This window comes from Gekko japonicus, unplaced genomic scaffold (assembly GCF_001447785.1).
Source record: "Gekko japonicus isolate JY-2015 unplaced genomic scaffold, Gekko_japonicus_V1.1 scaffold43, whole genome shotgun sequence".
NCBI lineage: Eukaryota > Metazoa > Chordata > Lepidosauria > Squamata > Gekkonidae > Gekko > Gekko japonicus.
This window is the reverse complement of record NW_015173123.1, coordinates 738,338-764,075: the sequence shown is the minus strand read 5'-3', so window position 1 is coordinate 764,075 and position 25,738 is coordinate 738,338. Positions and strand designations below refer to the sequence as shown.

Genomic DNA, 25,738 nt, shown 5'->3' with positions numbered 1-25,738 from the left:
AAATATCTATTGTGTTTTTGGTGAACTCTTAATTGCTAGGACAGCAAATCATTACAAAGGGGTGTTAATGGGATTAAAATGGTTTTGACTATAGATTCACATAAGATAACCAGGCAAGGGAAGGCAAGGTGGGGGAATGGTTTAGTTAGTGTTACTGCCTTTCCTGAGAAATCAACCTTTAATGGATTTAAAGAAGGAACAGAACTGCCAAAAACCAGACCTTTGCACCTTTTTCAAACAGGCCTCTGGTCAATAATTGATGGCACACATTCCATGTGACTCTAGGACCTATTTCGATGCTATTTGCAAACCAAGGAAGAGTCTTGAGTGAGTGACCTGGTGTGATACTCAGAAAGGGAAGGTTGCCTGTGTCACCTGTTTATAGGTACCAGACTCGTCCTTCCAAGGGAGGAGGGGGGTCGAGGCCTAACACTACAGGATTCAACACAAGGCCAATATGACCCATTTTTTGACTCTTGTGGAAGTCTTAAGGTTTGTAATACAATGCACAGTTAGACACCAGTGGATTTCAGAACGCTTAACTGAGGGTTGGGTTAGAACCTTAAACGGCCCTGGATCCATGATGCCTGTAAACCACTCTCTATTTACAGTGCAAGTCTAGTATCAATACACAGATGCTAGTATAGCAAGAGGAGCACATTCCACATAAGGGTTTCTCTCCTGCTTATTCCGAAAAATAGAAATCCGAAATCTGATTTCAGCTTACATGTCAATTTTTAGAAAAGGAACCAATTTACAAGCCGTTATCCAAGAATACACATTTTTAAAAAGTCAATTTAATTATTAAACTTCTATTAAAATATATAGACACTAGAGGGCATTTACAGAATAAATAGAATTAAATAACATAATGTATGCTTTCGTTAAAAGGCCAAATCCTGCTCATTCATTCCACGTAGGCAACTAATCTTGTCTTTGAAGGAAAGCAGAACTTGGCCTTCCAAAGTGTGAAACAGGAATTCATGTTCAAAATGTATGGCTAAAAGGTTAGCTGTGGTTGAGATCTTGCACTGGAAGTGTTGCAGTTGGATTTTGATTCTTCGGAGTCAGTTTGGCTCTCATGCAGAAACACAGCCCCAAAAATGTCTTCATGGTAGCGTTTTTGTCTCTGCAAAAAAAAAGCCAAGGTTATAAAAAAGAATCTTGCCACACATGCTTCAGTCCCTCTCATACCGGAAACCTACTGACCGACAAACATATCCACATGCCTCCAGCCTAAACCATCCTAAACATACCAAACAATTAATTGTACATAGCCAGGCTCTATGCTACAGCTGCATCTGCTCCAATCCTACAGACTGAGATTCTCAACTGAGGGATCTACAACAAGCCTTTCTGGAACTAAAGTATCCATTGAATGAAGTCAAGAAACAGATTAACAAAGCCACTCAAGCACTGTGTGGTCACACCTGAAAACAGGGCTGTGTGATGTCAGACACCAGAATCCCACATCCCAACATGAAGTGTCTTCAGAGTTGAATTTGGTAGCAATCGGAGTGACAAACCTTCAGCTGAAAGACGTAGTCTTCCGCTTGCTCATCCGTCAGGCCCAGCCGCTTCGCAAACATCTCCTTCAAAGTTTGTGCCACGTCCCTTGCCATGCAGACGTCTCCACAGACATACAGGTGGCCTTTCTCCTCATGTAACAGCCGGTGTACATCCGCATTGAGTCTGGTCCGAAGAAGGTCTTGGACGTAGACCTGAAAGGAGAAGGAGAAGAGATTGGATTTATGCCCCACCCTTCACTCGGAGTCTCAGAGCAGCTTACAAACTCCTTTCCCTTCCCCTCCCCACAACAGACACCCTGTGAGGTAGGCGGGGCTCAGAGAGCTCCAACAGAAACTGCTCTTTTTCAAGAACAGCCCTGACAGAACTATGGCTTGCCCAAGGTCATCCAGCCAGGTGCAAGTGGATGAGTGGGGAATCAAACCCGGTTCTCCCAGGTTAGAGTCCACACACTTAACCACTACACCAAACAGAGAAGCGATTCAGCGGTCCAGGTTTTGTCATCTGAGGGGTGCAGCAGATGAGCTGCCGTGACCCTTCCTGTCCTAGGCTCAACAGCCTGACAGTTAACATTTTTTTAAAAAATGATCAAGCAGGCTTGCAAAAGTAGGGACACCGTTCAGACATGTTTACAAATAAACAGTGGTCCGTGTTTTTTGGCTGCTCCTGGACAAGTTCCGTGATTCTGCTCTTTTGCTTCTCAAATGACACCCTCACTCCTCAGCTCAGTGAGGACTTCCCTCTTCACCCTTTGCCCGACCTCAGGCCTCACGCCTTCCTTTTGAGGGCAGGACTAAAAGGCCATGCAAGGTTAAGATGATAAAGCATGAGCTTGGTGCCCTGCTGCTTCGTTTATGAAAGAGTATGATCCCCTTTTCTGTTTTTAACTAGAAAAACTGCTCCTCGGAGGGCAGGGGAGGGAACTTGGGGAAGGTCACAGAAACCCACCAGTCTCCTCTGGGCTGAGGGGGGCCACACATTTTTACTGCTCAATTGATTCAACTATTTCTATCCTGCTTTCCCTCATGGCTCAAAGCAGCTTACAGATTACAAGTTAAAGCATTACAATTTTAAATATACAAAATAAAGCCCCTGAGCTTGAGAGAAAATGGCACGTCAGTCCAAAATGGCGTATGTGTCATTCTATAACAGGCTCAGCAGCTCACACTCCATATGTGGAGACAGGCTCCAGACCCATTCTTTAAGAAAGCCAGGAGCACGCCTCTCCCTTCTGGCAGCTGCCGGTTTACTGTTTCAAGCCAGTTTAATTATGTAGCCTTGACATATCCTTGATGATCCTTGGTAATCCACAAGAAACTGTTCACACCTTTGAAGATGAAACAAGTATTGGGATAGTTTCTGCAGGGTGTTAGTTTTCAAATGGGATTCTGTGGAGCGGTGCGGGATATCTTGGATGTTAATGTGATCTCAGAGTTGGAAAGGGATCGCCAGGGTCATCAAGCCCAGCCCCTGCCAACACATGAAGAGAGAGAGAGAGTGTGCGTGTGTGTAAAGGGCCATCAGCTGACTTATGGCAACCCCAGCAAGGGGTTTTCAAAGCAAGCAAGCAAAAATGAGGGGAATTATTAAAAGGAAGCTGAACGGGGAAACCACAAGAGAGTCGAATCCCTAGAGGATGCTTGGGAGCTATTTAACACCACACAAATGGAAGCCCAAATAAATGCCTCCCACAGGTTAGGAAAGGTGTTGCCAAGTCTAAAAGAAGGCCTGCATGGTGAACAAAACAAGTCAAGGAAGCTATAAAAAGTAAAGGGGCTTCTTTTTAAATGTGGAAAGTCTGCCCCGATGAATTGAGCAGGAGGGACCACAGGCTCTGGCAAAAAAAATGCAAGTCAATAATGAGGCATGCAAAAAGATATTTTGATGAGGGAGTTGCCAAAAGCATCAAGACAAACAATAAACATTTTAAAACATATATCTGGATCAGGAAACCAGCCGGAGAAGCAGCTGGGCCTTTGGATGAGCAGGGACCGAGAGCTGGTCTCTCCTCATTGGCATCCTCCCTCAAGCCTTTTGAAGGACCTGGCGCCGCCCCTCCCGCCTGCCTCTACCTAAAAGCCCTACAGGGGTGTGACCACATCTGTGAGGGCCCAACAGCAATCTCTCCCCACTGGGCGGAGCTTCCAGACAGATAGATGGCTGCCAAAGGGCCAGCTGTCAGTGGGTGCCTGACGCTTAAAGGGCCACTGGCGATTGATGAGCTGGCCAGTGTGTGGACTTTTGCAGGGTGCATCGGTCACCCCACTAGACCTGGTGGATGCTGGGCTTAACCCTATGTGGGGGACTGAGAAGGAGGGGGGCCTGGGGTTGTCTCCCTCCCTCCGACGTTCAGCAGCTGACCATGTGTTCTTCAACTGTGATGATCGTGCACAAGCAAATTGCCCCACCTGAAATCTGTGAATGCCTGCTGAGCAGGTGGGTCTCAGATTTTCTTCAGAACTGCACATGCACAAAAACAGATCAGCTGCTACCAACGTCACTACAGTGAACACTGAATGGTGGGATTCTCTTAAACACAACAGTTGTTGTTGTTGTTGTTGTTATTTTCTGTGACTCATGACAGATTTAGCTGTTATTTAACCAAGGGCCTGCTGAGCCAGGCAGTGGCGCAGCAAAGGTGGGTCGGGGGAGCCAGGACTCCACTGGGTCGTGTCACAGAAGGCGACCCAAAAGCTGACGGCTCTGCACTGTAGCGTTAGGAAGGAAAACGCTGAAGCAGCTGTCGGCCAAGCACGGTCAACCAGCAGGCCGTCGAGAAAGCAGCTCCCTGTTCACAGCTGCCCAACAGGATATGTGAGCCCAACCTGCAGATGTACGAGCATCCCTAGCCAAGAGCTCATCAACAAGAAGACTTCGAACAATTCGGTCTATAACCACTCTGCCACAGGGCAGACCAAATGCTAGGGAACTGGACATGGGCTGTGAGGCATGTGCGAGCTGTTTCGCGGATAATGTCTTGTTGCTCCGCCGCGACCTCCCCGCCACAGTTGATGCAGTGAGCAAGCTCAAGGCTCCACGCACGTCTTCGATTCTGGTTCTGGATCATTTCGACCCACTCAGCCTAGAGGAAGTTGACAAACGGCTCCTAGCTGTTCGTCCCACCACATGCTGCCTTGATCCGTGCCTGTCATGGCTAACCAAAGCCGGCTGCAACGGTTTTGAGGCACCTTGCGGGAGATTAACAACAAATCCCTCGTTGAGGGACAGTTCCCTGGGGTGCTTAAGGAAGCAGTGGTCTGTTGAAAAAAACATCTCTGGATCTGGCTGAACTGGCCAACTATCTGCCGGTTTCCAATTTGCCCTATGTGGGCAAATTAATAGAGAGGACAGTGGTGATCCAATTACACAGCTTTTTGGATGACGCTTCCATTTTAGACCCCTTCCAGTCCGGTTTTCACGCTGGTCAAGGGAGGGAGACGGCACTGGTTGCCCTCACAGATGACCTTCAAAGGCATCTGGATCGAGGTGGATCAGTGGTGCTGATGTTGGACCTGTCGGCGGTGTTCAACACAGTCGACCATCAGTTACTGGTCTGCCACCTCGCCGACATAGGAATCCAGGGGCTTGCCTTACAATGGCTCGCTTCCTTTCTCCAAGGTCGGGGACAAAGGGGAACAGCAGTCCAAGAGGTACCCACTAGAATGTGGAGTGCCCCAAGGGGCAGTGCTTTCCCCGATGCTATTTAACATCTATAAGCACTCCCTTGCCCAGATTGCCTGGAGGCATGGGCTGGGATGTCACCAGTACACTGATGACACCCAGCTCTATCTGATGTTGGGCGGCCGGTCCAACTCCAGACTGGAAGACCTGGACCGGGCATTACAAGCTGTGGCTGGTTGGCTTAGGCTGAGTCAGCTGAAACTGAATCTGGCGAAGACGGAGGTCCTGTGCTTGAGTCGGGGCGGTTCGAGGGTAGGGATCCCACTCCCGACCTTCGATGGGGCGCCGTTGGTGTCAGCGCCGGAGGTTAAGAGTTTGGGAGTGCTCTTGGAGGCCTCCTTAACAATGGAGGCCCAGGTAGCAACCACTGCCGGGTCGGCCTTTTACCATCTATGGCTGATTAGGGAGCTGGTTCCCTTCCTCAACCGTGCCAACCTAGCAACAGTGATCCATGCAATGGTCACCTCAAGATTAGACTACTGTAACGCTCTGTACATTTGGCTGCCCTTGTTGCAAATTCAGAAGCTACAGCTAGTGCAGAATGCTGCAGCCAGGCTTCTGATGGGTCTCCCCAGGTGGGAGCACATCCAGCCTTTGCTGAGGACACTGCACTGGCTGCCAACAGCATGCCGAATTTGCTTCAAGGTGCTGGTTCTTACCTTTAAAGCCCTATATGGCCAGGGTCTGAGATACCTGTGGGACCGCCTATCCCCGTATATGCCCCAGAGTCGGGGTCTCAAAACCAACTGACCCTCCCAGGCCTCAAAGATGCCAGGCTCGCTACCACCATGGCCGGGGCTTTCTCAATGGTGGCCCCGTCCTGGTGGAATGAGCTCCCGGAGGAGATCAGGGCCCTGCGAGATCTCTTGCAGTTCCACAGGGCCTGCAAGACGGAGCTCTTCAGCTAGGGAGCTGCCACCACCATGGAGCCCTGGCCCTTGGTTTTGACACCTAGCTGAGACACAGGAAGACCAGGAGCAGAATGACTGCTAGACCTCTTAAAGTAAGCCATCTCAAACAACTAATTAACCATCACCAGCACTTTATGAATGTGTATTAGTTATAACCGAACTGCTTTTAGATTATTTTATGTTGTTTTAATTGTATTTATGCATCGACTGTGAGCCGCCCTGATCTGCTTTGCGGGGAGGGTGGGGTACAAATGAGATTAATAAATAAATAAATAAGATCCAAAATGGTGGGTCAGCCTCTTGTCCTTCTTCTGGCCTTGTCCTGCCACACGGGGCACACTCCTAGGGATGCCAGCCTCCTGGTGGGACCTGGAGTGGGGCTCCCCCACAATTACAGCCCATCTCCACGCTACAGAGATCAGGATGGGTGCTTTGGAGGACGGACTCTACATGGCCTTGTCCCCCACTGAGGTCCCGGTGCTCCCCAGGCTCCACCCCCAAATCTTCAGGAGTTTCCTGCCCTGGAGCTGGCAACCCTATCCCAGCCCCTGCCAGTGGCAAGCGGGTGGCAGGCCCCTCGTGTGAACTGCACTCTCAGCACCATGAGATCGTGGATGGCTCTGGGGATGACGAGGATGGCACCCGGCGCTAGGAGGCCACTTCCAGGGAAGGCCTTGGCTTTGATGCCCTCTCGGTTGGCCCTCCAGGTCAACTAGTTGATGCCAGTGTTCCCTCTAGAAGAGAGAGGAAGAGACTGGATTTATACCCCATGGCCCTTCACTACCGAAAGGTGTCTCAGAGCGGCTTACAAACTCCTTTCCCTTCCCCTCCCCACAACAGACACCCTGTGAGGTGGGTGGGGCTGAGAGAGCTCTGACAGAAACTGCTCTTCTTCAAGGACAGCTCCTTATCAGAGCTCTTGCCCAAGGCCATCCAGCCAGGTGAAAGTGGAGGAGTGGGGAATTAAACCCAGTTCTCCCAGATTAGAGTCCGCGCACTTAACCACTACACCAAACTGGCTCTCTAAACTGAGTCGGTGTGACCTAGCTCACAGTCTTTTAGCCTCCGGCTCACACATTGTTGTCTCAGCTCAGGAAGGATGGGGCTCCATGGCAAACTAATTGATGCAGTAGCCAAATCGCTCGCTCACATCTTTAATGCCAGCAGCTCACAAAGTAGAATTTTTGCTCACAAGTCTCCACAGCTTAGAGGGAGCATTGTCGGCTGCTGTGTGAAAAAGATGCTGGACTCGATGGATTGCTGGCCTGACCCAGCAGGGCTCTTCTTAGGAAACACAACACATGTTACTTGGCTAAAGTGTTGCTGGTACCTTTCCTAAAAAGCAAAATGAAATGAGGATTACCTTGGGCTGACCATCCTCTCTGGAGTAAGCTGTGTAGACCTCTTGGAGCACTCCTCTCCTCTTCATCTCCTGAGCTTCTTCTTTGTAAAGATGATCTAGGTTGGAGCACCGGCAGCCGAACAACAGCGTCATGCCTCTCCCTTTGATGCCTAAAACCGGCAGCCAAAATCCTCATGAGTATTACCACTTCTAAACATTTCTGTCCCACCCCATCAACTGGACAGCTGCTTCTTCTTCTTCTTGTTATCGTATCGGCATTGTGTGTAGAATCGCCAGGAGATCCCAAGATTATCTGGCAGCCACACGTTCTAGCTCTTTTAATTATTATTTATTTATCAATTTTATACCCCGCCCTCCCAGCCGAAGCCGGCTCAGGGCGGCTTACATAAAAGGATAAAAACTCATAAGTAAACAATTTAAACACTCCTAAAACCATATAAAAACAGTCCAACATTATGAGGTGCTAACATTAAGTAATACTGACAATAATAATATTATTAGTCGATGGCGGCCATCTTTCAGTGATCTATCTTAGTGGTCGGCCCGTAGACCTAGTCCTTTATGTGGCTGGCACAGGCTGTTTCTGGTTGTGGACCACTAGGTGGTGAGCTAGACTGGTCTTTAAGGCAAGAGACGTTTCAGAGGTGGTTTTTGCCATTGCCTGCCTCTGCCTCACGACCCTGGTGTTCCTTGGAGGTTGCCCTTCCAAATACTAGCCAAGGCTGACCCTGCTTGGCTTCTGAGATCTGACGAGGTCAGCCTGGCCTGGGTCAGTCCCTGGCACGACTGGCTCAAAGACGCTTGAGAAGCTCCCCTGGACCTGCGAGCCTGAAGATCTGCAGCCAGCTTGAGGAGTGACCTGAACAGGCCAGTGGTCTGACCCGGAGCTGCACTGGGTGTGCGCCGGAGTTACAGGTTCACAGCAATGTTTTTTAACTCCATTATCATCAGTCACAGGGGGCACCCTGACTCAGATCTGAACTGGGGGGGGGGAGGGTATGCCTCCACCAATACCATTTTCCTGATCTAAACCGCTGCATGTAGAATAACCAGCCCACACTTTGTGCCACGGTCCCAGTTTGAATTGTGCTAAAAATTAAGTTTTCAATAGGGTTGCCAAGTCTCTCCTGGCCCAGGGCGTGGGAGAGGGGCATAGCATTGCCAGTTCCAGGTTGGGAAACTCCTGGAGATTTGGGGGTGGAGCCCAGGGAAGGCAGGGGCCTCAGTTGTGTACAAAGTCAGAGATTTCCCCCCACACACAGAGTTCCCTCTAAGCTGCACTAGGGGGTGCTCACACACAACATTTCAGAGGCCAACTCAGAGGATTTCTGCTCAGTTCACAACCAAGCTTCCATAGAAAACAATGGAGGATGGGGGCACCTCCTTCTGGGGCCCACAGAATTGGACCCCCTGTTCCAATCTTTTTGAAGCTTAGGGGTTTTTTTGAGCAGAGGCACCAGCAGCTATGTTGCAAATTTGGTGCCTCTACCTCTAAAAAAACAGCCCCCCCCCCAGAGCACCAGATACCCCTGGATCAATTCTCCATCATAGCCTATGGGGCTCTTTGACTATAATGGTTCCCATAGGATATAGTTGAGCCAGAAAAAATTGATCCCCCCCCACGCCCCTGTTATGCTTTTCAGTATGATTTGTAAGCTGCCTTGAGTCACAAGGAAAAGTGGGATATAAATATCTGAATAAATAAGTGGTTTGGGCAGGTTGATAACATTTAAGCAACTTCCTGTTTGCTAGGTTAGGCAGGGTTCTGATAGTGATTGTTCCTGCTCTGTTATACTTGACCTGTAATGCTGGTTGTCATATTTCACTAAAACAAACCAAAGCAGACTGCAGCCCCCCCCCCCCCAGTGCTGGTATGTTTTCTAAGGGGCAGCGCAGAGCAACAGTCCAAGGCCAGGTGTACAAATATACTGGATGGGGTAGAGCTCTCTACCCCTGGTCTACCCCTGTAGAGGACAACATTTGGTGTAATGAAAGTTGACTTGATTCTATTTTCTCTTATAATGTTTAAATTATTCTTAAAATATAGTTTAAATACAGTTTAAAAGAATTTGTTCTGAGATTTTTGCAAGGTTATGCAATAGTCAAATGTAGCTACTAGCTTTTTTCGCTCACAAGATAAAACTTCTGCTCACGACACTGTGAAGCTTAGTGGGAAGATTGGTGTCCCCCTCCAAAGCATCCATTTCTTCAGGAGAACTGATCTCTGTAGTCTGGAGATGAGCTATAATTCCGGGGGAGCCCAAGTCCACCTGGAGGCCCCTAGTTTTAAAACCTGGCTCTGAACATGGAGCTCCCAGGGCAGCTCCTCTGCAACCTCTCTCTTTTAACTCCCCACCACCACCACCACCACCACCACCACCAAACTCCCCACCACCACCACCACCACCACCACCACCACCACCACCACCACCACCACCACCAGCAGTTGCTTTATCTCAGCCCTGGCCCGCAGCTCTGCGCCAGGCCCTGTTGACGGATGTTGACTTCACTGGGCTGCCATTAAGTCCAAGCAGATGAATTCCTTACCCTTCTGTTCCAAGTCGTAGAGACGCTGTTGCCAGAAGCTTCGAAACGGAGCAATCCCTGTGCCGGGGCCTATCAGAAAGCATGGCTTGCTTGGGTCTTTTGGAAGCCGGAACCCATTAGCACTAGCAATATGAAAACCAGAGAATGGGTTCACTAAGACAAATGCAGAAATCCCCTTTGCTGCTCAGGACAAAGGTCCAGCAGTCTGAGTTTCCCTACAGTACGCGCCCACATAGCTTTTGCAAGCCACAGGAACCCAGAGGCCCCTTCCCACTCTCTCTTCGGAATGTGCAAGGGCTTCGGGCCTTACTGCACAGAACACTGTTCACAGGTTCACCCCATGGCCTGATGGCCACACATGCGCTGGGAGGCAGGGCTGCCGGATGGGGCTTCTCTGCATGGGTTTTTTCTGTCAGTTCTGGCCCGATATCGGGGGTGGAAAGGGCTGGTTTGGCCCCAAGACCAGCTGGGGAGGGGTATAATGGTCACAGCCAGTGGTAAAGCATCTCCGGTCCCTGGCATTACATTTTATAGCACATGAGGCCTGGCCCGACAAAGTGACACGCCAGATCTTCTGGTCCTCGTGACAAATGAGCTTGACAGTCGACACCTCTGCTCTGCCCCTTCCCTTGTGGAGGGAGATGTGCCTTTTCCCTTATATCTCTGTGAGGGGTGCTAGAGACTTACTGTTTTTTAATAACCCACCCACACCCACTTCGACGCCTTCATTTTGTACCCCTTCGCTGGAAAACATCTAACCACTGAGTGTAACCCTTTGTGCTTCAGTGGTTGTTTTATGCTGATTTTAAGCCACTGGCTTGTTTTCACAAAATCATAGAGTTGGAAGGGACCTCCAGGGTCATCCAGTCTAACCTCCTGCACAATGCAGGAAATTCACAAATACTACCCTCTCCACACCCGCAGTGACCACTGTTCCACGCCCAAAAGATGACAAAAACCCTCCAGGATCTCCAGCTACACTGGCCTGGAGAAAAATTGCTTCCTGAAACCCCAAAGTGGCAATCAGCATTTCCCTGAGCGTGTAAGAAAGGGCCACGAGAACTAAGCACTGAGGCCCCCCTTCCTGCCGTCCCTCGCATGATCTGCCTCAGTTCACAGAATCAGCATTGCTGTCAGATGCCCATCTGGCCTCTGTTTGAAAACCTCCAAAGAGGAGAGCCCACCACCTCCCGAGGAAGCCTGTTCCACTGAGGAACTGCTCTCACTGCCAGGAAGTTCTTCCTAATGTTTAGATGCAAAACTCTTCTGATTTAATTTCAACCCATTGGTTCTGGTCCGACCTTCTGGGGCAACAGAAAACAACTCCGCACCATCCTGCAGATGACAGCCCTTCAAGTACTTGAAGAGGATTATCATATCACCTCTCAGTCGTCTCCTCTCCAGGCTAAATGTACCCAGCTCCTCCTTCAACCTTTCCTCACAGGACTTGGTCTCCAGACCCCTCCCTCACCATCTTCGCTGCCCTCTTCTGGACACGTTCCAGCTTGTCAACATCCTTCTTAAATTGTGGTGCCCAAAACTGAACACAATATTCTCGGTGAGGTCTAACCAGAGCAGAGTAAAGTGATACCATCCCTTCACGTGATCTGGACACTATACTTCTGTGTAGTTTCGTTTTCATATTATCTTGTTTATATATTGGTAATTTATTATGTTTATACAGTGTTGTTTTATCTGTATGCTGACTTGGGCAGGACCCTGGAGAAGCAGCATATAAATCCACGAAATGAATAATTCAAAGACCTGTATTCAAAGCAGAACACATTCAACTAGTATTATATTTTTTTGGAGGCCTGGATAGGCTTTCTGGTCACTTCTTCACTAGTTTCTTACCTGCGCACAAAACAGGGGATTGTCTCTCTCAGGTCGACAGTGTTCAGCCAGGTGCTGCATACCCCGTGGTGCACAGGACCTTTTCCACCTGAGAAAAAGAGGGAAGACCAAATCAAGTCTTTATGAAATATCAGCTGGATCTCCTGGCACTGTCCAGGAATAAGCTGAGCAGGCCTTTCCTGTCATTCTTCCGGTGTCCCGTGGTGTCCTGTGGCCCCCTTGAGACTTGTGTTTGGGGGGGCCTCTGGTTGCCAGCTCTGGGTTGCGAAATTCCTGGGAATTTGGGGGTGGGTGGAGCCTGGGAAGGGTGGGGCTTGAGGGAGGAAGGGAAGGGAGATCATCCCATAGACCTCCCTCTGCAAAGCAGCCATTTTCTCCGGAGGAACTGATCTCTGTTTTCTGGAGATCAGCTGCAATTCTGGGAGATCTCCAGGACGCGCCTGGAGGCTGGCAACCCTGGTCAAGAAACACGGCTGCTGAAGGAATCACCTCAAGAGAGCCTCTCACCGATTACCTCTGGTCCTGAAGGTGACCACGGCGACCGTCAGATGGAGCTCCTTGGGTTCCCAGTCCGGTGAGGAACTGATCGAGTAGTACCTGGGTTTTAGCAAAGGCAATAGAGACAGCAAGAAAGATGCAGAGATCTCAATGGATGGGAATTCCTCTAGGACTTCCAGAATGGTAGGGCTGTTGTGAAATTTCCACTTGTTGTATTCCTCCAAGCTCTGCAATGAAAAACGTAGTCATGGGCAATACTTCCACAGTATCACAGAAGACGCTGTCTTAGAAGAGGCATCCCCACCCCCACCCCCTTGCGTGACAGAGAATGGGGAATGCCTCTTTGAAAATGGCCCTGGCCACTTGCAGTTTGTATAAGGCATGAGGTAAGAATTCATTTCCCTGGGCTTTAGACATTGCCTGCCAGCATGTGTGTTTTGTTTCCTTATTTTCAACAGCTTATTGCTGTTAAATTAATCCTTATTCAATCAATGTTTATTAAATTGATCTGTCAAATCAATCTTTATTAATGTTTATTAATCTTTATTTGTATCGTGCTATGCTTAACTTCTACCAAACTGAAGTCTTTTAAATAACTGCCGCTTGGTTCGTGTTTTAATGCAATTATTCCTGTGGATTGTATTGACTTGATTTGTTAGTTCTTCTACTCTGCCTTGAGGACTGGATGGCCATAAGGCGGAATATAAAGAACATGAAACACACAAATATTTAAAGGAATGAGCTTTTAAAAATGTATTGTCCAATCAACTGAGGGGCACCTTTCCTGTTGAGTTTTTAAATGAGAAATCTAATTGATTTTAACCGACTAAACTCATTTAACCAGAAGCCCATGTGGCGTTCTGGCTCAGAGGATGACCTATGACATCTGTGGTCCCAGGTTCAGATCTCAGCCCTGCCAGGCATTCAGCAGGTGGCCGTGTTTTCCCCTCAGCCTCAGCCACCCCCGCCATCCCAGCAACAGGGAGATAACAGCACTGGCCTACTGACCAGGGTTGCTGTACAGACTGCAGAATCAAGTGTGCGAAGCGCTTTGAAAGCAAAGGGTTCTTATTGGGCTCCAAAGCCTAGTTTCCCCGTTCGCCAATGAAAACAGGCGCCCCACAAAGTAGCGGCCAAAGGTCCCGACTCACCTGACCCAGGAGGCCCAGCCTGGCCTTGTCCCCGTCTCCCCCGGCCACCTGGGAAAGCCTTCTGAGCATCTGCTGAGAAGGGGGAGTGGTGACATCCAGGAAGTACGTCAAGGCCTGGGAGAAGGTGCAGGCTGGAAACTTCTTGTCAGCAGTCCAGTAGCCCCCTGGAAGTGAAGGGGAAACAGGAGATGGACTTTAAAGAAAGGAAGCAAGAAAGCGTTTCCCGAAGAGGAAGGCAGCTGGGGAGAGAGTTGCCTCTTAGCAAAGCCGGGTCATTAACAAGCCAGGTGCTTTTCTTGGGGCTTTCCAGCTCCACTGCTGCCCTGAACCCAATTGCTCATTCCAGCCAATTTCACCCGCAAGAGAACCTTGCTGAGTAGAAGAGGCAGCTCTGCCGTTTTCCTTTTTTGAATATAATAAAAACAATTACATCATAAAAACATTCTCCGGCATGTATTCATTTATTCACTTCATTTTTACCTCTCCTTTCTCCCCAGTGGGGACCCAAAGCCGCTCACAGCATTCCCGCCCCCCTCCACTTTATCCTCACAAGAACCCTGCAAGGCAGGTTCCACTGACAGTGGGCGGCTGCTGCTCACCCAGCAAGCTTCCATGGCAGAGTGGGGATTTGAACCTGGGTCTCCCAGAGCAAACTTTTATTTACATGTCCAAAAACCCAGAGACGATGGGGCGGGGTGAGTGGAGAGCAGTAGGTCTTGTCCTAAGCCGTTAGGGCCATACCCAGGGGTCATGTCGTAGAAAAAGAGGTGCAGGAACTCATTAGCGTACCTGCTGTTAGCATAATCATTAGCATATGCCACGCCCCCTGACATCACCAGAAGTGATGTTAGAAGGGGAAGCAAAAAAAGGGGGGGAGGCATCTTCAAAAGCCTCCCCTTCCCTTCCCCAGCCTGCCTGCCAAGGTGGGGTGGGGGGGAGTGAAGAGAGAAGGGGCTTAAAGTTTAAACCCCTTCCCTCTAGAGTCGCGCCACAGGGGTGGCAGGATCTTTCCATTGCATTCCATGGCCCCATAGAATACAATGGAAAGATCATGCCACTGCTGCTGCGCGATTCTAGAGAGAAGGGGTTTAAACTTTAAACCTCCTCTCGCTTCGCTTCCCCCCCAGCCCGCCTTGGCAGTAAGCCGGGCATTTAAACCCCCCCCCAAGTCTCTCCGCAAAAACGGAGAGGCTCAGGGGGAAAGGAGGGCATGTGTGCCTGGTTCCCCTTTCCGTCTCCAGGCAGCCTGGGCTGGCTGGAGACAGGAAGGGGAGCCAGGCACACATGCCTGGCTTTCCTCTGCGATCTTCTCCAAGTGCCCCGTGGCTGCGGGGCACTCAGAGAAGATTGCGCAGGGAAACCAGGCATTTAAATCCTCCCCCCTGACTCTCTCTGCAAAGGCAGAGAGATTCAGGGGAAAAGGAGGGCACGTCTGCTCGGCTCCCCTTCCTGTCTCCAGCCTGGGCTGGATCTTCTCCAAATGCCCCGTGGTTGCGGGGCACTCAGAGAAGATTGCGCAGGGAAGCCAGGCCTTTAATTCCCCCCCCCCTTGGGAGGGGGCGGGGCCCGGGCTCGTTACTGCCAGAGAACCTCTCCGGGGCGCTCCGGCAGGAAATGACCCCTAGCCAATCGAACATTTTTCTGCAGATATTATCAGGGTGAAAGGTGTGCTTGGGGGGGGGGGGAATGTGTGGAACCCCAAGCTTTCTGTGGCTTTTCCCTGTTGTTGACGTTGATCTTAGCAAACCGCAGGGGTCTCATTTGCCCTTGCTGTCACAGCACCATCGCCCCCAGGAGGACATAGTGAGTATAATGAGAACATCATAATTGGCCTTGCAGCTCTGGCTCCAAGATGAAGTCACGGTGGAAAACAAAGCCCATTCGGAGCGAGAGCGATACTATCAAGCAACACGTTGACTTCACGAGGAATGGGTGTTTGGCAGGCCCAGGGTGCTGCTGGCAATCTTGGCTTCCAAATGGTAGTGAAGCTCTCCCACTTTCTACACTGCACAGACTTCTGCCCCCTTTTCTGGCTCCCTAATGAATGAAATGGCCATGGACAGAAGCATTTATGACAAGTGATTCATCATTTCAGCAGCCATGGATCACGAGGAAAGGCAAGGAATAGATGTTTTAATAAGTAAGCCAATAAACATTCCAGGCCTGTTCTGTGAGTCCTACGATCTGATAGGCAGTCACAACCATCGCCCTGGCTGACATGCTCCCACCTCCGGCTGGGGAGGCCAGTTCTGAGTCTTCCAGGGCACAGCTGCAGAGGCTGCCACGTGATTCTGGCCACAGACATCTTCTTTCCCGTGGTCTTGCCCTGACTTACGGTCACAGCGTGTTTCCAGTCTGATGGTCTGATCAGACGGAGGGGCATCCGCGACACAGGCCATGATTCCATCAACGAGAGCTTTCTGGTTGCTAGGGAAGATTCCGAGATGGTCTCCAGGGAGATATTGGATTTCCTGATTAGTCTTGCAGGAAAGTTCAATTAGAAGCGTTGTCCGGCTGAAGCGACAAGGAGAAAACCAGACCCACCCAGTGTTTAACAGCTGCCGGACATCCTTTGGAAACCAAGGGACAGGATGCCTTTTGTCCAAGAGTTAGGAGCAGCGGGGAGAATGACGGTCTCAGGTTTTCTGAAGGCTTCTTGGCCGTTTATGGAAAACGTGGCCAGCCACATCTCTGCTTTAATCAGATGGTTCATTGGAATGAGGGAGGCCTTTGAACTGTGCAGAGCATTCTGTGGTGTTGGGAACTTCATAACTGGCCCTCAAAAGTTTCAAAGTTGTATAAAACTTTGCTTATATATGTGGCTTCATTTTCTACTGTAAGTAGAGTCAGCTATTTTGTAGTGTGTCAATTTCCTCTCCCCTCTTCAAAAAAAGGAGTGTTATATTAAAAGAGCATACAGAGATGGCTGAATAGGGAGGGGAATGAGAAAAATGAGCACAGTTGGAAGGAATGGTGCACAGGGGCCTACTGGACCATGGAGGAGCTGACATGAAGCAGACCCCAGTCATGTAGGTTGCATCTCATCTAAATTCCACATACCTTCCCCCCTCCCCTGCTCCTGCAGCAGCGCAGATTGCACCCGGGAGACATGCAGATCCAGCCCTATGCATTTAACTGAAAGCAGCAATCCCAAACACAATGTCATACTTATCACAGTAAATTAAAGAGTCCTTGTTAAATGCATCTTTTATTTTTCAACCCATCGAGTGCTTCCCCCCCCCCCCAGTGCAGGGGCAGTCAGACAGAGCTGCTCAGCACCATCCCAGCGATGTCCTCAGGTACCCTTTTTTGTTTCTTTTTCTTGTCATTCTGAACCTTTTTTGGGCTCATTTTCACTGTTTGTTTATTTGTTTTGTGGCTGTTCAAACCACAGCTGTTGCAAAAAAATAGGCAACATTTCTGGTACTATTTCAGTGTGGTCAGGAAAAGGGATTGTCACAGTTTCATCCCAAGAAAGGAGGATGAACTCCTAAGTCAAACCGGTTTGTGCAAAAGGAATTCAGTCTGTCCCCCACCTATGACCCACAGGTACAGATCCTAAAAAGTGGCATACCTGGACTGTAAACTTTGCAGATTGTGCCGAAATTTGAGCTTTGTTAGAATCACATTTTTCCCATGTATGTCACCAAGTGCTGGGAGGAAAAAAATAAATCAGTTATTTCAACCTTAAAGCATTATAGAGATGACACCCTGCAGCTGCAGGAAGTTCAGCAGGTTTACAGTCGCAAGTGTCTCCCTGTTCATCTCAAATGCTTGGACATGGCCCACTCACACCAAGGAATGCATGCACACATTAAGTCTCTCTGGTCAGTGGCAGAGCCCACGCACACACCTGGAACCATGGATCTGGGACGGAGCTTGTCATACTCAGAACCCCACAGATACATCTGACTGGGGCCAGGTAATTCGATCATTTCCCCCTTTCCTGCAGTAGTGTTCAGGGCAGTTTTGCAGGGACCATTTCTTTATAGAGAAAACAAGGTACTAGAGGTGTGCTGTCTTTGTAGAAATATCTTTAACAACATACAGGTTGAGGAAGTATTGCAGTTGTTGCAGGAGCAAGCACATTGGATGGCTGTTCTAGGTCCAAAGCCCTGTCCAGCTTACACCCTAAATAGAAGTCCCCGACTCCCCCCAGTGCTTTTCACATTTGTTGAAACCAAGACGAACCCTGGAAAAGAAAGAGTGGCTGTGTATGTGTGAAGGAGAGCATACCTTTCTCCAAATCCAGCGGCTGAGAGTCATACACAATCCTAAAATCTTTGGGATCCCAGGTTTCGTTGCAGGTGAACGCTTTGGGCAACTGGAGGCTGTGTTTTCCACGGATGTCGAAAATTTCACAGGCACTCTTTCAAGACACAAGAAGGGTTGATGAAAATGAAAATACATATTAATAAGCTGCTGGTTTTACTAATAATATTCTATACAATTTACTGTTGACCCCACATTGTTGCTGGGGCAAGTGATGTTCAGCATATTTCAGACACTTTTGGTCCTAGCCCAGATGAAGCCAGTCACAAGCAGTGACATGCAAATATGTCCCTTTTAGTTTCTTTTTTTATAAGCTGTCCTCATGATCACTTTTGTTTCTGCCACTTTCATTACTGTAGCTGTTGCAAGAGCAAGCACACTGGACGGCTGTTCTAGATCCAAAGCCCCGACCAGTGTACACCCTAAATAAATGTTGCTTCTTTTACAACATTTTAACACAATTTTAATGCCTTGAGAACCAAAAGGCAGGCTTTCGAAATTTGTAACAAATCCTTCACACCGTCTGCCAACCAGTGGGGGCAATATTACACAGATTCTTTCTGGAGCACATACAGTATCCCAAGACTCTATCCATCAAATCATTAATCCTAATGACTTGCTGGTTCCCTCCAGTCCTGTGTCTGCACGAACTGGCAGTAGACACTGCATTATGGTTGCTGTAGTTACCTTGAATGTATTAACGGCCCAGACGCGAAAAGCTTCCTCCTGTCCATTAAGTTCATCCCCTTCTCCTGTCAGGGTGACTGGCGAGGCCCCCAGCTGTGCAAGCTTTTGGTCAACAGCATGGGCAAAGGCACAAAACTCTGGATACATGCTTGACCCCAAGCCAAATACAGCGTATCTGTTCCAAGAGGAAACATGTATTAATGGTATTTGGTGATGAATCAAAAGAAGGTGATAGCACAACAAGTGCACAATAATTCCCAGAATTCCTTGGTACGGAACCATGACATTTAAAGTCGTATAAAACTGATAATAAGCTTGTACTCTAGTTGGGTCATGTTTTATATATAAGCTTGTACTCTAGGTAGGGCCTTGTTATCTAAAGCTACCTGGATAAGAAAAAAACAAAACCCATTTTTGGAGCAACCCCCAAATCATCCCATGATAAATGCAAGACCCCCAAAGTTACCTGAATTTGTTACTGAGCTGTTTCGTAGTCAACAGAGCATTCTTCACTTTCTGCAACCAAAATAAAGACAATTGTTTAAGTTGAATTGGCAGTCCCCATTGATAACAGGAAGCAAAATGAATACAGAATGTATCGAGAAAATTACTTTTCCGTTGCTTGGTGAATCACCATTTCCAAAAGTGCTGGTCACGACCAGAAGAAGAGTTTCTTTCTCCAGGTCACTTAGATTGTAGCTGTCCATACAGATGACCTAGGAGAACAAACAGGCCTCATGAGGAATGCATCACGTCTCCTAGCCCCGCCCTCATCGCCACATGTTCTTCAGAACTTTAGAACAGTTTGGACAGGGGGGTGGAGCACAGAGGCAGGGTCCCAGATGCAATCCTTCCTTGGCACCTCCAGTTCCAGACAACAGATGTTGCCCAAGACCCTGGAGAGCCACTGCAAGTCAGAGGAGGGAAGATGGAGCCAGATGGACCAAAGTTCTGACTCTGTGCAAGGCGACTTTGTATGTCCACAGAAGGCCTTAATAGTGGGACATCCTATGGAAAAGAGAGGCTGCGGCTCAGCGGCAGAGAACCTGCTCCCAGGTTCAATCCCTGGCTTCTCTGGGTCAGCCATTTCAGATGGCGTTTCTGTGCTTGAGACCCGAGAGCCAAGGCTGGTCAGAGGAGAATACCAGGCTAGATGAAGTGACTGTCTGACTCATGAGGAAGCTTCATATATCCACTGTACATGTGTGTAATGTTTGCATAGGCTCTCTCCAGAAATCCTGCCGAATGCGTCGGAATCTACACACACACCCATCATACAAAAGATGTTCAGGGATTGTAGATAGGCTGCCTGAATATCTCTGTGTTTCCTTTCCTTTCTCTGTCTTGGAGAAAGGACCAACACGAGTCCTGTTACCTTGGGACTGAAAGCACAACTGAACAGATCACCCAGATGGTGGGCCAGCGTTTCGGATCTCCCCGTCTCCGTGGCATAGAGGATGGTCACTTTTATCCTGGCAGCTGCAGCTCTCCGCATCAGCGAGGAAGCAAAAAACACAGCCCTGGGGGAGAAGAGGCAGGGATGCCTGGTCACTTACCAGAGGAAGAATTCTATCTTGACTTCTTTTAATAGAAATAAATAGTCAGAAGGAAGTTAGTTTTTTTCTGTGATCCTTGAACAGAAAAGATTCCAGGTCAATAAACTGGGGCCTTAAAATACTTCTAGGTCTAAGCCCCTTTGCCAAGGTGTTGGGGGGGGGGTTTCCACCGGGGCCATCCTTGGGGGGTCACTGCGAAGCTGATGTCGGTTTTCCAGTGGACAGGTCGAGGCCTGGAAGTCCAAGGCCCGCCCAGTGGACAGTCCAGCTTTTACCAGAAGGATGTGAAGTCCTGAACTGAACAACCCAGTCCTCCCAATTAAGGCTGTATGGTCACAACGATCACCTAAAAAGGGGCTTCTAAAAATCGCTTTTAGCTGTTTTATGGTCTGCTTCTCAGCTGGAAACTGTGTGTTATCAGTATCGTTTTAAGCTGCTCGATGAGTGTTTTGGCTCATTTTGAAAGGCTTGTTTCTATAGGTTTTGGCTTGTTTCTCCATAAGCACCATGGTCCTCATCTGAATCAAGCACTGCACACACAGGAACCGAGGAGAACCTGCAACTTAAATCTGAATGTGACCCCGGGGGGGGGGGGGGACTGCAGACCAACCTGTGTACTCTGTTTTGTGTGAACTGATGTGCAACATTGCACATGGAGCAATACTGAGAGGTATACTGCCTCTGAACATGAAGTTTATTTATTTTATTTTGTTGCAAGTACAGGGGGTAGCTACTGATACTGCTAAAAGCTGCAAGTTTGCCTAATTCCATGGGCAGGACAGACTTCCTAGTGCCTGTCAGCTGTCTGCCTGTAGGTGGTCTGCCTCGGATGACTACGGGAAGTCTCAGGAGAAGGCAATTCTGAGCTTCACATGTTGACTCAGCTCAAATGCAATGTCTCTCTGGAATGGCTCCGGAACAGCAACATAATCCTGATCACATACACTGTGAACAAAAAAGGACTCTCTTACATCTGAAGTGCCGTAAACCAGTCACCCCAGGAAATGAGCCTGGGGCCCAGAGCTGGTCCTTCTGGGCCCTGGCAAGAGTCCCCTGACTTCCCCCTTCCGCCTGGGCCCTGCGGAACACACTGGGCATGCAACCCTGGGAACTTACTTTGCCAAAATGCAAAACTTGATATCTTTTTTCCTCGGCTTCCGCTCCTCATCTTTCCAGATGTGCGTTTTCCAAGCATCCACCTTGAAGAGGAGGGGGAGTCAGGTGCAGTTTCAGACCCCCTCCCATTCCCTTTTGAGTGGCCGCTGAACTGAACACTGCGGCTTCTCCTGCCTGCTTCCCCCCCTCCCCCACGGCTTTGGTCTACCTCTCTCACCCCCCCCTGCTGTTTGGCACACCTGGCTTGCCACAGCGTGGTTATGGAGGGGTCCTTTGGGAAAGGGTGAGGACTAACGGGTACAGGGGGTCTTCCACCACAGCTGACAGCCACACATGCATGAGGGGGACTCGCTCTTCCAAAGCACCCCACTGCCCAGCCGAGGGGGCAGGAGGGGCTTCGGGCCTCCCTCCTGCACCAAAGTCACCAGCGGAAACAGCGGCAGGGAGGGGGTCCTGTTTGCCCCTTTCCGAGCTCCCTGTGTTTGCTAAATGGCAGATGACACTCGAAATCTGTCATCTGTTTCCCAGTAATTTAGCTTAGCTGCCAGAAGCAGCCCAATATAAACCAAGGACCCTGCCACTGCAGTCGTTTCTTGTTTTTTAACACACACACACACACACACGATCTTTCCGTGACTGGAAATTGCCCTCCCGGACCGCTTTAAGCACCACTACTGGAAAAAATGCAGGTACCCATATATTTCCCAACTAAGACTTTGGCTGCGGTCACATGGTCCATTTGATTGGGGTTCGCCGCTGTTCCCTCCTGCATTTAAGTTCGCTGATCAGACAGGCGAATCCGCCTCCCGTGCTGAAGCGGGCTCACTCCCGCAATGCTCCCAGTTTTTCCTGCCCCTGGGAAAATCAAGTATTTTCCTGGCACTTGCACTCTGAATGTGTGATTTCGCCCACCTGGACAGCCATCTCTCACAATGATTGCGATTATTTTTTTAAAAAAACCTTCCGGCTTCGCTCATCATGCATGGAGAAAAGTCCTGCCCGCCGTCCCCCGGCATGGAGGCAGCGTTGACAGTTCCTGGGGGAGGAAGCTGGGGGGGGGGGGCATGTCAGGTGAGTGGGCTTTGGCATCCGCCCCAGGAGTCCCCAAAGCTGCGGCATTGGGAGGGAGGGAGCCCCAAGGGCCCGGGGACCGTGCCCAGCCAGCCAGCAGCATCGGGCGGAAAGGAGAACTCTTTCACAGGTGCCTTTTCCTTTTCTTTTCATCGGGCCGGTGGCTGGAAAGTTGCTGGGGGGGGGAGGTGGGCAGGTGGGGAGGGCGAGCTTGCGGTTCAGGGAGGGATGTGTGAACATCCCAACTCGGAAAAAAATATTCCGGTTTTAATTATATCGGGAACAAAGCACAATTGCCTTGCCCTGTAACCACAACCTCAGTCTAGCAGCTCTTCCTACTCTTCTCCAAGCAGCTCACCTGCCCTAATTCTCCTCTCCTTCATTCTGTCTTCCCAGCCACCAAGTCAGGTGGGCTAGGTTGAGGGAGAAGGCCGCTCTGCCTGACACAGTGGGAATCTGAACTCAGGTCTCTCCAGTCCTAGTCCAACGTTCTCACTGCTATTCTACATGGGTTCTCTGGATAACCCCAGAGAGAAATCTAGATGAGTTGAATGATGTACATCATTCCTATCAACCTACCAGGGCCATGAGACTGCCTGATCTTGAAGTTACTGAGCAATCCATTGGTTAGACACTCTAAACGTCCTTGCAGCCAAGGCCTGGAGGATGCGTGACGGGAAAGCTGTTTTCGGGGGTGGGGGGAGCCATTCACCCCCAGCTCCTCCTATTTCAGAGGACTTGGCCAGCTCACTGGTTCAAAACACTGGATGCCAAATGATGCCAACCACACCTGAAGGAGCCCGAAGCGGCTTTTCATGACAAAAGAAAGCCCTTCGGAAAACTACTTACAGTGGGTGGCTGCCAAAGCCCTTGGCCCAACAGGGCCGACCCCTGCCTGCAGACGCGGGGCTGCTCTCCCACCCCACCCCCATGAGAGGAGGGCCTGGCTGCAGCGGGGGAAGCAGATCGGAAGTCTTTTCTGGAGCAACTTCCCATTTCTGCCTGGGAGGAGAGCTGGAGGAGTGAACTCCCAACTTTTCCAGATTCCTTGTAGATCTGTTGACTGGTAGTGCTAATAAGTTATACTTTGCTCAAAACTGAGGCAGAAAGAAGGGAGGCTTAACTGGTGGAGGGACGGGAGCTATACTTTTGGAGGGAAGTAAAGACCTGTGATAGACTCCCTGCGCCGGAAGGTCCAAAACAACCTTCAGGGATCTGCTCTTTGCTCACCTGATAGTAATAGAAAGGGGAGAGGACGTAATTCAACATCTCCTGGTGGAAGACAGGTGTGATACTGCCTGAGATGGGAGGGACAAGCCAAACCCAGTCAGCTGGACATCCTCCTCGTATCCGATATTCATTCTGCATGTACTTCATAAAGGATTCAGCAGCAGAATGATGGTCCATTATGGTGACATTTTGTTCCTGGAAGAAGGAGGAGGAGGAGATTGGATTTATACCCTGCCCTTCACACGGAATCTCAAAGCGGCTTACAATCTCCTTTCTCTTCCCCTCCCCACAACAGACACCCTGTGAGGTAGGTGGGGTTGAGAGAGCTCCGAGAGTACTGCTCTTGAGAGAACAGCTCTAAGAGAACTTTGACTCAAGGTCACCCAGCAGCTGCATGTGGAGGAGTGGGGAATCGAACCTGGTTCTTCAGATTAGAGTCCGCCACTTTCACACATATAGCTGGTACAATCTCAGAAGAGGCACCCCACCCTGCATATGAGAGAAGGAATTCCTCTTCCAAGAAGGAGTCATATTGGGAAAGGCATCTCGTCCTGCATGTGAGATTCCTTTTCCAAGAAAGTGTCATTTTGGAAGAGGCATTCCCTCCCACATGAGAGAGGGAACACCTCTTCTAAGAAGGTACCTGCCAAACACTGTTCTTGGTCCCAGAGAAATATTTCGCAGCGTGCTATCTGAGAGGTTTTAACGGGTGAGGTCAGGGACTGAACCTGGGACTTCCCATACGCACAGCCGGCGTTCCGCCACTGAGAACTGCCCCACCCCACCTTAGCTCTCGCTTACCTGGAAGCTGTGCAGGACAGCGACATTCACCTCGGTCACAGCCCTGTCCTTCCAGAGGGAGGAGGGCTTGTTGGTTTCCAGGCCCATCCTCCTCCCCACCTCCTGCAAAGCACAACAGGCGATGTTCTGTTTCTCAGGGGCCACCGGCAGCACAGGAGAGAAACGACACCCAGACTCTGAGCTCGGCCCCCGGTCCCTGAATACCTGTGATGTTACGGAGCATTCTGAAACAGCCCAACTTGAGAGGTGGAAGGATCGATTATGAAATGAGTCCCTTTTGCCTGACTCACATGTTAAACATGAGTTGTGTTGGGGCTAATTAGACCCTAAGTGTGGGTGCCTTTAGCATTTAAGACCCTTTGTTTGCTTGGCTGATTTCACACTAGAGCTGCCTCGATGTCGCACCGCCATTTGCCCCGATACTATTGGTCAATTTCACACCCAAAGCTGCGGGGCTGCATTTTGACTCGCGGCTTCGCCTGATTTCCCCCGCAGTTTCGCGATCCTGTTTTTTGAGGATCATGAAACTGCGGAGGAAATCGGGCGAAGCCGCGGGTCAAATGCAGCCCCGCGGCTTCGGGTGTGAAATTTACCAATAGTATTGGGGCAAACGGCGGTGCGAAATCGAGGCAGCTCTAGTGCGAAATCAGCCAATGTTTCTCTTGGGCCTGGCCTATGACCTGAGGCAGGGTATAAGCTGCTGGGACTTACTGGGTGCTCACAAGAGCTTTCCCTCCCTTTCCTACAGTAGAAGCCCATGATCGCTCCCAGACAAGAGGATGGATTCAGGACAGACCAGGTGAAACGCTTCTTTACTCAACAGGTGCTGAAATCATGGAACTCCAGGGCTAGTGGATGTAGTGATGGCCAGGGGGACAGAAGCCTTCAGAAGGTGGGGGGGTGGACTGATTCATGGAGGGCGGGTCTATCAGTGGTTGCAATCCAGGGTGGCTGCAGGGACCTGTGACATCCAGTGGCAGCCAGCTTCTGAATACCAGTGCTAGGAGTCAACATCAGGGAAGGCCTCGGCCTCCATGCTCTGTTTGTTGGCCCTCCAAGGTTAGCCACTCGGTGAAACAGGAGGCTGCACAAGATGCGCCACTCTTCTGATCCAGCAGGGTACCTCTGACGTTCTCTTTTATTCTTTAAAACAAAAAAGTTACCTGAAGTATATTGTAGCGGTGAACATCACAGTAATCCCGTACCCCGATTTCAGTCCCCAAGTACCAGCCATTGAACGGGCAGGCTGTAAACTCCAAGCCTCCAACCTCAAGGAGCATGTTTGAGACCGCCGGGACTGCGTACCACTTCAGGCCCAGCTCTCTGAACCACTCGTACCTGGCAGAAGAATCACACGCAAGTGTATTAGCGCTGGGCTATCCTTTGGGGTTGCTCCCCCCCGCCCCCGGGTTCTGCTATTCTGAGGAAGAGCACAGACGGAGCGGCCAGGCAAGCTCAACCGTCGATCCCCCC

The 25,738-nt window shown here is 49.8% G+C and overlaps 1 protein-coding gene across 1 annotated transcript in view; it reads right to left on the bottom strand.

Moving 5' to 3' along the window:
* Window positions 1-1,000: 1,000 nt before the first annotated feature.
* The window catches only part of NOS2 (nitric oxide synthase 2), a 48,750-nt gene continuing 24,012 nt past the window's right edge, over window positions 1,001-25,738 (bottom strand). Inside the window, exons 7-24 of the mRNA XM_015421913.1 lie at window positions 25,429-25,603; window positions 24,266-24,367; window positions 23,465-23,659; window positions 21,164-21,246; window positions 19,867-20,011; window positions 19,103-19,207; window positions 18,958-19,007; window positions 18,492-18,666; window positions 17,769-17,901; window positions 17,107-17,185; window positions 15,868-16,046; window positions 13,533-13,696; window positions 12,398-12,608; window positions 11,884-11,971; window positions 10,030-10,151; window positions 7,483-7,631; window positions 1,527-1,721; window positions 1,001-1,129 (exon numbers count right to left, since the gene is read on the bottom strand). Coding sequence (XP_015277399.1) covers window positions 1,001-1,129; window positions 1,527-1,721; window positions 7,483-7,631; window positions 10,030-10,151; window positions 11,884-11,971; window positions 12,398-12,608; window positions 13,533-13,696; window positions 15,868-16,046; window positions 17,107-17,185; window positions 17,769-17,901; window positions 18,492-18,666; window positions 18,958-19,007; window positions 19,103-19,207; window positions 19,867-20,011; window positions 21,164-21,246; window positions 23,465-23,659; window positions 24,266-24,367; window positions 25,429-25,603 — 2,479 coding nt within the window. The remainder of the gene's footprint in view (window positions 1,130-1,526; window positions 1,722-7,482; window positions 7,632-10,029; window positions 10,152-11,883; window positions 11,972-12,397; window positions 12,609-13,532; window positions 13,697-15,867; window positions 16,047-17,106; window positions 17,186-17,768; window positions 17,902-18,491; window positions 18,667-18,957; window positions 19,008-19,102; window positions 19,208-19,866; window positions 20,012-21,163; window positions 21,247-23,464; window positions 23,660-24,265; window positions 24,368-25,428; window positions 25,604-25,738) is intronic.